Source organism: Fukomys damarensis, unplaced genomic scaffold (assembly GCF_012274545.1).
Source record: "Fukomys damarensis isolate Sample0158 unplaced genomic scaffold, DMR_v1.0_HiC HiC_scaffold_27, whole genome shotgun sequence".
In the NCBI taxonomy this organism is placed as follows: Eukaryota; Metazoa; Chordata; class Mammalia; order Rodentia; family Bathyergidae; genus Fukomys; species Fukomys damarensis.
In genome coordinates this window covers 33,592,779-33,603,740 of record NW_022900939.1, presented here as the reverse complement: position 1 = coordinate 33,603,740, position 10,962 = coordinate 33,592,779, and the positions used below count along the sequence as shown (strand labels likewise).

Below are 10,962 nucleotides of genomic sequence, written 5' to 3'. Positions count from 1 at the left end.
TCCTAAATCCTTCAGGACACTCAACGCAGAGTGGCCAGTCCCCACATCGCTACGTGTGGTGGTGAAGGGAATTTGCACAAAGTATCACTGTATGGTAAGTCACGAAGTTTACTAGGATTTGTGGACGCTCTGACAAATTCTTGGGTCAGATGAGGCTCCTGAGGCCCTCCCCACACTGTTCCGGGTGTCTCAGTCTTAAAAGGCACAAATTGATACTCTATTCTTGTGCAGTGATATCCAGGAGAAAATAATGGCCAACACACATGGAATTTGGATGTTTTCAGTAAGTAAAAGTTTAAGAGAGAAAAAGGGGTGTCAGGCAAAGCCAATTTCACTTTACTCAGTGCCCCCCAAATAGTGGCCTGGGGCACTGGCCAACCTTCAGGTGCTCCCAAGTTGTATGTACAATTCAATGGCTGTGGGGCCGGGTGGCACATTTGTAGTGAATTCCAAGATTCAGGTTTAGAGTGTTAGATGAAGGCTTCACATAAAGTGAATTTGTGTCTCAGGTCCAGGGTCCAGCCCCTCAGAAGCAAAGCAGCTCTTGTAAAGCAAGAAACAATTTCCCAGAAACTTCTCCCACATAGTAGGATGGCCCCACTCACAGAGCTTCAGAGCAGAACAGAATGTTCTAGGAAGGAGTAGGCCATGATTTCTTGTATAGCATGTGTCAGAATTAGTAATATCACCATGTCCGGGAGCCATCACAGGCTTTGTGACTACGAAGCTATAGGCCAGTGTACAGAAGGTGACCGTCTGAGCTTGACGAGGATGGACGACGCTCAGGCTGAACAGTCAAGAGTCACCTTAGTGGAGGCCTGGTGAGGGCATGGTATCTGGGGAGAACAATCAGCTGGTGAAAATCCTACACAGCATCCCATTTCCCTCATTTTCCCCTCACTCTCGACAGATTCTGGGCCACTCTCCCAGGTGCGTCACCACGTGTGGCATTTAGATGTATGCTGTTGCTCCTTCATTAGTGAACCTAGAGAATAACAAAATGATCGTAGAAGAATTTTTCTATAACAGCAACCCAGAAATACTGCACTGAAATGAAAGACTGTTGTAGAGTCATCAGATAGGAGAGGACCAGGTATTAAGCACAGTGATGTCAGTGGTAAGTGCCATAGCTTTTTATACAAAGATGTTTTTTTAGAAGAGACAAGTAATTTAGAGAGAAAGTTTAAAAGTGTATTTCTTGCATAAAACAGCTCATCTTGAATTCAGTTTTCTGTGGAAATTCTAACTCGGGGTGTAAAGGCAGTAAGAACTTCATAAGCCAATCTAAGCAGGTTTTGTGACATTAGTTTTAATGAATTTGGGGAGTTTTATTTCTTTTATGGCTGAGCATGTTTAATCCTGTGATGTTTTATTTGGTCATTCATTGTTAAAACCTTGATGAAAAAGCACTTTTGCCTTACTAATGACAATACAGACCTACACAGTTGTGTCAGTGATGCATAGGTTTTGGTGCTGCTACCTCCCTGTGGTCCTTCCTGACCCTTCTCAAGACCCAAAGGGATGTACCCCCTTGGGAAGCCTTTTAATCCAGCTGATGTGATGAGATTTTTAGGCAGGTAAATATAGAAAATACAAAGCAGAACAGGTTTCTCATGGCCCCAATTCTCTGTCTGCCTCCCCAGCTGAACCATCACAGTTCCATACACTCTTCTGGCAGCTGGAGAAATGAACGTATCTCAGGTAAGATCAAGTTTTAATAAGCACCTTGTTTTCCTGTGTGGATTTTATAAAGGATGCTAGATCTGTACATCCACATGGAAAAATAGAAACAAAAATGAATTAAAAACCTTCGTAGAAGGTATAGATAGGTACAGGAAGAGTGGAGTCCAAAGTAGCATGTGTAATAGATGTTATTACAAATTTACCACAGTGAGCTCTGAATTTCTTTCTGAGTTAATTTGTTAGCGATGGGGGAGAGTGTTAGAGAAACAATATTTAAAGATGTACATCAATGAGAAAGTTAAGTCAAATAGCCTGCTTCCTTATGGTATGTAGAAGATAAAGTAAATATATTTGTTGTTCTTTTAAGTAGGAGATTTAGGTGCTACACTAATGTAGAATGTTGTCTCCATTTGTTCCTCAGTACAACCCATAAACAATGATAAATGCAAACATGGCCAAGAGTTTTTTTTTTTTTTTTTTAACAAGAACTCAAACAAGTGTTGAATTAGATCTATTTCAGATGAAAAATTTACCCTGCTTAAATGCTCTCCATCAATTTTTCAATACTTGCAATACTCAACTTGCTCAATAGTTTAAAGTTCCGTTTTCTTTCAAATACTTTCACGCTTTGCATCCAGCTTCAAATCTTTGTGATGGTTTGGTTTCTCTTCTCATTTGCATATGATCTCCAGGACCCTGACTGAACTATAATAAAATCTAATGGGTGTTATCTTAGCCTTTTTGTACTTAACTTTTCTACAGCCCTTGCCTTACTTCTTCCTCTGTTCTGGAACTTTCCTCTGTCAGTGACTCTATCCACTATCCCTGTCCTTCCCTGCCAATACCTTCATTAAGCATCTTGTTTTTCACATGGTCAATGTCCGTCTTCCATCCTTGACTATTAAATCTTCTCTGTTGTCTCTAGTAATTCATCTTCACTAATTTTTTAAAAGCTTTATTGAAATTCAGCTCTCACACTGTACTGTTGACCCATTAAAATTCTGGAAGTGAAAATAAATAAAGAAATAAAAGTATGCAAGTCAGTGATTTTCAGTATATTCTCAGACATATGCAGACATCACCACAATTTTTGGACGTTATAAAGGATTCCTGGAAAACATACTCTATATACTTTAACTCTTAGTCTGTTGTCCCCAAGTTCCAGACAACCCTTAATCGGCTGTTGGTAGAGTTGCTGAGCCACACTTTATTAGTTCTTGTGGAGCAGTTTTGGTTGTGATGAATTCTCTTGATTTTTGGCCATCTGGGAAGGTTTTCTTTTTCTCTTTTTGCTGGATGTAAAGAATTCTTGGTTGAAAGCTTCATTCATCCCTTTGAATATTCCATTCCCCTACTTTTTGTCATCCATGAATTCTCTTTAGAAATAAGCTTTAATGGGATGAGTAATTTCTCTCTTGCTGCTTCCAAGTTTGTCTCTTTGTCCTTGCCTTTTTAACACATTATCTTGTATCCAAGTGTGGATCTCTGAGTCAGAGTTCATTCTTCCTGAAGTTTATTGACCTTGGGGGGGGTATTAAATTATTTTCAAAATATTTAACAACTACTTTGCCATTGAATCTTCAAACATCGTTTCAGATTCTTTTTGTCGCTCCTCTCTGTTTGAGGCTCTCATTGTGCCTCTTGATAAACTTTGGCTGTCCCCCAGTTCCATTATTTTGTCCTCATTTTATCTTTGGGTCTTACACTGGGTATGTTGATGTGTTTTGTGCCTCAATGGATATGTTGTGCAGTTGGTTTGTTCTTTTTCCCACTTGCTCTTACCTGCTGTTGAGCATACTTTGCATGCGAGTTTTCTTTCAGTTATTGTACTTTTCAACTCTACTTTCTACTTGGTTCCCTTTTATAATTTCTGCGTCTTTCTTGATACCCTGTGTTTGGTGAGATTTTTGTTCTCATACTCTTCTGGGGTCCCTGGACATTCCTCTTGGTCCTTGACCATATTTTAAGTAGCTGATTGAATGTCATGGTCTGGCCAAGTCCAGTATCTTTCCCTAGAAGTGCTTTATATTGATTACGTTTTTCCTTGAGATGAGCCTTAAGTTTGTTTGTTTTGTTTCATAATTTTCTGTTGAAAACTATAAGTTTTGAATAAAGTAATGTGACAACTCTAGAAATCAAGGACTTCTCTACACAGGAAGAAGTGTTATGTATTTATGAATGTATTTTATCTCCTGATTTCTGTTTATGAATTTCAGTCTTTTTCTTTGTGTGTGTAATTTGGGATGTTTTCAAATATATATTTTATTCATGAATCTTTCCCATAGTAGATTTTAATGTGCTGCTGTTGTCACTCACTAACTTTCCATATCAGACTGCATTTTTATTCGTATAAGTTTGCTTTTGGCATTTTTTGTCTTTCCCAACTGTCCTTTGTGTACATGGGCTGTGCTTTGCCAGCTTTTATGTAGTATAGGTACAGAAGTATGTAGAACCTTTCAGAATTAAAGTGATTGTTGATAGAATTGGTGCACATATGTATTCAGTGACGCTGATGTTTGTTTTCCCCTATTTTTTCTTTTTTAATGTTTACCTGGTGTGATAGTGACCATGACTGGGGGTCTTGGAGTTCTCAGGGGCACAACTCATGATAATCCTTCCTATGCTGCTAGTTTGCTAAGTGGTTCCATCTGCTCTCAGAAGGAACTTATCAACAAGTGGCTGTTCAGGCTCCTAAAGATGATACATGAGGTGTCTGTGTGAGGTCCCTGTGATTGGATTTGAGTCGGAACTTTATGTGAGGTCTCCTCACAGGCTTTGCACATGAACTCTGTGGAGACTCTTGGGCAGCTTCTGCGTATGGGCAGGCACAGCTCTATGTAGCCTCTGTATGAGGTTTCTGGGCAAAGTCTGTGTGGGAGGTCTCTCTGTCAGGCCTCTGTGAGAAGTACACATCTGAAATGTCTTTGGTAGGTTCAGTGTCAGGGTCTGTATGGGAAAAGGATGTCCCTGGGAGGTCTCTGTGCCAGCACTTTGTGGAAGGTCTGTGTAGGAGTCTCTGCATGGTCTCACTTGAGGCAGCTCTTTGGGAATCCTTGTGCAAGGTCTTTGAGGGGCAACATGAGGACTCAGAGCTGTAGGAGTGTCCTGTGGGGACTCTATGGAGGTTTCAGTGCATAAAACACTTGTGTGGCAGTGAGAAGCCTCTATGCGCTGTCTCTGTAGGAGATCTCTCTGGGAGGTCCTTTGTGAGGTCTCTGGATGTCTTCACTCCTGGCTTTACTGCACCTTAAGGAGATGGAGCCATAGATGGACACTAAGATGTGCCCCTCCCAGTGTTTTCCCAGACCATCTGCTTAGCCAGCTATGGCACCTTTCCTGGCAGGAGCAGTGGGATCCGTGTCCAGCTCCTCCACATTCCAGAACATGCCTCATGGTGTCCTGAGAACAGAGCAGCAGCCAGGCATAGCCCCTCCTGAGATCAGGGTCCCCACTGTGTGCCACCTTCTTCTTAGTGCCCAAGGGACAGAGCCACTCCCTACTCCTGGGCTTAGTCCCTGCAGATCCTGGCTCCTCTCTTATAGCTGGGCCCATTCTGTAGGCTGATGTAAGAATCCAGGTCCCTGAGACAGGACCTGGATCCAGGGAAGCTGAAGGCACTTGCAGCCAGACTGGAGGTGCCAGGCCAGTCCCACATGTAGTGGGTAGGGTCCTTTCCCCTTGTCTGTTTCAGCCTTCATCTCTGGAATGGAGCTGTGCCTGTGGCTGCCCTGCGTGCCACACAGTACAGGAAATGCTCTGTGGAGAAATGGGTGCTCTTCTCCTTGCCTTTTGGGCCCCTCTGCTTTCCCATAAAGATAGGGAGGGAAACTGACTCTAGAAGCAGAGTCAGCTGATGAGAGACTCTTCCTGGACTACTCCTTGCCCCTGGCAATTTGCACAGGTCACTTCCAGCCTTCTGGTGTCTACAGTTTGTGTGACTGCCCCTTTCCCTGTGGTCTCCGGAGTAAGGAAGGCCTGGGACTTGCCACTTCTGAGCCCTCACAGGCAGAAACAGTCCGTGTTCTGTGTATATACCTTTATAAAGGTCACCCAGCTTCAAATCTTTTGTCATTTCCCTTGTCAGAGCTTTTTTCTTCAGGTATATACAGAAACACTTATTTTATGTATTTAATAAATTAACCTTTCCAGGTTGCTTTGCCCCCTCATGAGTCTGGCCTTCTGTGTGGGAGTGAATGGTGGTTTCTCAAGATCTGTGAGGTGTGATCTGAACAGTTGGGACCCTGGGGTGTGGCCAGAACATAGCATTGTTCCCTCAGGTCTGTGCTGTCTGCTGGTGGATGGCAGACCAGTCTCAGGTGTGCCTTGTTCCCAGTTCCATTCTCAGTGTCCTCATGCCCTGTTTCTTCTTCCTTGGCTCCCACCTTTTTTTTCTTTCCATTACCGGGATTCAAACTTGGGACCTTCAGCTTGTGAGGCAGGCAGCAGAACCACTGAGCTAACTCCCCAGTCCTATCCCCACCTTTTCAATGATTCTCCCACATCCTAACCTCAGTCCCCATGCTGATTATAAGTTTCTTGCATACAGTCACTTTCTGTTCTACCCACCCAGAACCGCTGTCTGGAGGTGAGATAAATGTGAGATAGACCAAGGTAGGCAACCCATGAGCAGGTCCATTGGTTACTTGGGGCCTCAGGGGAGGATGCAGTGGCCTCCCTTACCAGCACTGTCCTACCCAGACCCTTCCCGCCCCCCCACAGAGCTGGATTTTCTGTCCTTACCAGGGCTCTAGAGCATGAGGAGGGCTGAGGCCCTGGATGGAAACCCTGAACTTTCTGTAAAGGTTGTACCTATCTCCACCTTGGACTTTACCATGAAAAGAAGGGGCTTTATTTCCCACCAGAAGGCTGGAAGGATGTGACAGCATTTCCACTTTCCCCTACTTTGGAACTCGGAACCCGGCAAACTGTCACCGTTTTGATACAGGGGGAGCTACGTGTCTCTGACACTTGCTGGAGCCTGTGGGGGAATTTTCATCCTAAGAGTCTCTGGACCCCTGTAGGGGAGCAGTGGGAAGATGGGTTGAATCAGGTCTCATGGTGTGGAATCCCCTTCAATTTCCCTCCTCTGTTGGAATTTTATTTTGCTCCGGAACTGCTGGTTTTATGGAAACTTGAGGATCACTGGGGGAACTTGGAGTAGGCTTATGCTTGTACCTCTCTGTACACTTTACCACACTCCATCCCTTGTAGGCACCAGAACTCTCGCAAGCACAGAGCAGACAGGAGGCATTTCTATCTTAGGAGGAAATATAAGTGTATTGGGCTACAGTACTTACCATGGGTGGATGACATACCAACCAGTACACTTCACTAAAATAGCCACTGTCTGGGGCAGTGGTGACTGTGGCCCAAGACCCTGGGCACTGCTGCCCCATGCTTTGAGGGGCTGACAAGGAACACAGCCTGGCTAGACAGTCCCAGGTGGGGATGCTTATGACCCTGTTGTTCTCGGATGAGCTGTCCAGTTTTCAAAGACTCTAGGTGACTGGGGTGCTTTTTCCTGAAAGGACAGCTGTGGCATTTGTGAGTGGCTGCACATCCCAGCCTTCTGTGGTGCTCTGAGTGTCCACAAGGATGATGGCTGCAGGAAACCTGAGACCCTGAGGCTTGATTGAGGCTTGATCTTCTTCCTCTTTGTGCTTGTTTAATTCCAAGGCACAACGTTCGCACTTAACTAACTTGTTGCCTCCTGGCTTTCGCCTAGCATCTTGCATGAGCTGCTGAACTTCAGCAATTTTACAGTCCACTCGTGGGCTGCTTTTGGCTGGTCTTTGGGCAGGGGAGGATGCAGGCTTGCTGCTTCTCTGGGGTTTGTCCTGTCCTTTAATATTTTTCAAAGTAGAAATCCAAGGTAGGAATGTCCTCACGCTTCCTTGGAAGGTGCCTTCTGAAGAAACTGGTTTCTTTTGTGGAAGGACTTGGCAGCATTTCCATTTCCGGGTATCTTCCATTCCATGGTCCTGGGTGGGCATGGAGGTCTCAAGATATTTGAACTTTTCTGGGGCGAGTCTCCGACTGGTATCACCCTTGTCAGTCAGGGCAGACATCTTGCTTTCCCTCTTCTTTGAATGCTGATGTTCCAGGATCTTGGAATTCTGCTGACCTGGACTCCTCTCTGTGTCTGCCATTAGATCATAGACCATCTGTGAAGCCAGCATGTCCCCAAGAGACGTGCTGTGGAGATGGCCCTGGGATGCCATGCAAACCAAATTGTCTGTACCATGGAGAACATCAGTGGAGGAGTCTGGAACCTGGACGGCTTGGGTACAGACGTGAGACTGGCTCACTGACTTTACCTCCACTCTGTGCTGTAACTCACTCCTGATGTCTGCCTGAAGGCCTGGCTGTCCTCCGTCTTGGACCACACATGTTCCAGGCACCGCAGGGGTTTCTAGGCCACCTCTGCTGGCACCCAGGATGGTTCTGCTCTCACAGGTTGTGCTGGTGAGACAGGATGTGAGTTTCTGGGAAGCCCACCTGCTGCCCTCTCCAGCTTCAGGGAGCTTTAAGGTTCCCTGGGCCTCACCATGTGGGATCCCTGTCAGGGCCCTCTCAGTCTCCTTCCTCACAGGTGTGGACACAAATCTGCCCCGTGTGGGGACAGACTGATTGACTGTCACCTCCTCTCTCAGACATGCCTGAGGTGCCTTTTCCAGAACCGTGTCATCCTCAGTGGAATCACCATGAGACACACCTATGGCTAAAGGTGGGCAGGCAAATGGAGGAAGGGACAATGATGGATCCTTTTTCACCTTGAAGATGGTTATGACTCTAAGCATCTTGATGGGGAGGGCCCACTTGTGCCTCACCCAAAGCCTTGTTACATGCGCCTCCAGGGTCTTCTGAATGCTTGGGTTGAGGGAATGAAGCTTCTGGAAGGTGCTCACCCAGGTTTTCTGAGTCGTGGATGATTCTAGATTTCTGATGTCCATGTAGATGGGAAAATCTCCATTGACAGAAAGCCAGGACCTGCGCAATCTCAAAGGTATCAACCCTTCATGGATCTGCCTTGACTTTACACCCAAATGTGCTCTTAGCTTGCCTTCTGGGGGATTCTTGTCACTTCCTGCATCACCGTCTGTTGGAATTGTCATGTTTCTTTTTGACTGTGCAGAAGTCGTGCCTGGAAAGTCTACCAAGGCACATTCCCTGGCCCTGGAGAGGTCTTTGGGGACCTTGTCTAGAATCTGCCCCACATTCCTGCCTAAGTCCTTCTCTATCTGGAACTTCTCCTCCTTCCTATCCTTATCACAGCCAGCAGAAGACATAAAGGAGAAGCCTGAGGGGCCAGGTTTGTCCTTTGCCTGACCTGTATGAGCTAAGTCACTCTGAGGCCATGTGAGTTCGAGAGACTCTTGGATCTTTCAGGGCAAGTCCCACCGGCGTTGAATGAGTAACTTTTGAATGTGTTCCTCTAGTTGTTTCCAGTGCTCTGGGCTGATTGAAAAACCCTCAGGAAGGATGGCAGGAACCCGGTGGTCTTGACAGTTGGGAATAAAAGGATGGGAGCCCACCTGAGAGCTTTGGGGCACTGAGGATGAGGTCCACACACTCTCAGGCTGTGTTCTCAACAAGGGCCTTACAGTTACAGGATGTTGAGTCTCAGTTGGGATGAGTGGTCCTGGATTATTATGGGACGTAGAGCAAGATGCTCCACAGTCCCTACTGTTGGGTAGAGAATGTGGTAGGCGGGTTGGGGGAGAGGACTGGAGATGGGCCAGTGTCTGGACTTGACCCAGAGGTGGGGGCTGAAAATGGGTGGTGGACAGAATCAAGGGTGGGGACTGGGGGTCCAGAGCAGAGGCGGTGAGGGATGTGGGCGAGCACACAAAATCACAGGAGGTTTCAGGCGGGCCTGGTGATGGAGAGGAGACCCGAGGTGGAAGGTGCTGAGTGAGAGCAGAGGGGGCAGCCTCTGCCAGGGACAGAGCAGCAGGGTCTGCGTTCTCCCCATATGGCTGCGGGGCTGTGACAGGTGCTCTTGTGCACGCATCAGCAGGGCGGTGTTGGTATACGGGCTGTTGAGAGCTTCCTGGCTCAGGGAGCAGCCTCTCCAAGCTGAAACAATAGGAGGCACAGCTGCAGCCTGGGGCTGGGTGAGCTCAGGTGGGCCATGGCTCTTCCACTGCCCCATACCCTGAACTTTATAGTTTTATTGCTACTCCTCTCCCCAGGGTCTTAAGATCCCTCACTCCCAGGATCTGAACATCCCTCACTCCCAGGATCTCCCCCTCCCAGGTTAGACCAACGCTGCTTTGTGACATCACAAGCCTTGGCGGGAAGGAGAAAGAGGAAAGTTCTTTACCTTTTCAGAAGGGAAGTTAGGGTTTTATGGAACCTCCGAGAAGTCTGGCAGTCTGCAAAATGTGGGAAGTGGGAAACTGGGTTATAAAGGATGAGCGGTATACAGGGGGTTGGGATTTTACAGGTTGCTGAAGGGAATGTCCCCTTAGAGGACACCATAGGAGGTCAGGCCCCAGAGCCCAAGCATCAGCGTCCAGTGTCCTCTGGCCCTGGCTGACAGTGGTTTCTGGCTGACAGTGGTTTCATGGTACACAGATGGGCAGCGCTTTGTCAGTACAAATTGCTTCCACACCCTTCCAAACCCATGGTCCTCACACCTGTGTGTGTTGGACCCATTGGATGTGTTCATCTCAAAAAGAATCAGCCTCAGCCAGTTTTAACAGCTAGGCCTCAGTTGGTCCTGGAGGTCCCACCTCCAAGTCCAGCCTGTATTGTTGCACTGTTCCCTGCACTGCCAACTGGCCAGCACCTCCCTTGGCCCAGCACAGGTTCATTCTGAGCAGGGCGCCTGATAAGTGCGCACACACACACCCCACCCCCAGAGGATTGCTTTTCCAGGAACCCCTCTCTCAGGGCTCTTTGGCTGACATCTTTACATCCTTGGAGCCCTGGCAGTGGTCCCTCAGGGATGAGGAAGGCCATGTCACTTCTGGAACTGAAGAACTGAAAGGCAGAGTCTTACCTCTGACAGCGCCTGTCCTCTTCCTACTTTTCTTCCACCTCATCTGCACTGGATGCTGAGAAAGAAGAGAAATAGTGAGAGGCCCAGGCCTAATTCTCCTCCCCCTCAGATAGGCTGCAGACTGCCAGTATTTATGAATATCATGACGTTGAATTAATATAGAGCCTGTGTTCTTTCTTTCCTTTTACTCATTTGTAAAATGGATATAAAAATAGTTTTTGTTGTTGTCCTCCTAGATACACACAGAGGAGTATGTGTGAGATCCACCGTGG

At 46.7% G+C, this 10,962-nt stretch overlaps 1 protein-coding gene across 1 annotated transcript; it reads right to left on the bottom strand.

The window, feature by feature from the left end:
- Positions 1–7,007: 7,007 nt before the first annotated feature.
- On the bottom strand, positions 7,008–10,810 carry LOC104852751 (putative spermatogenesis-associated protein 31C1). The gene is given in 3 exon segments (XM_033756758.1): positions 7,008–9,762; positions 10,010–10,061; positions 10,691–10,810. Coding segments are annotated over 3 exon segments (2,676 nt in total). The 5' UTR covers positions 10,734–10,810; the 3' UTR covers positions 7,008–7,181.
- Positions 10,811–10,962: the final 152 nt, after the last annotated feature.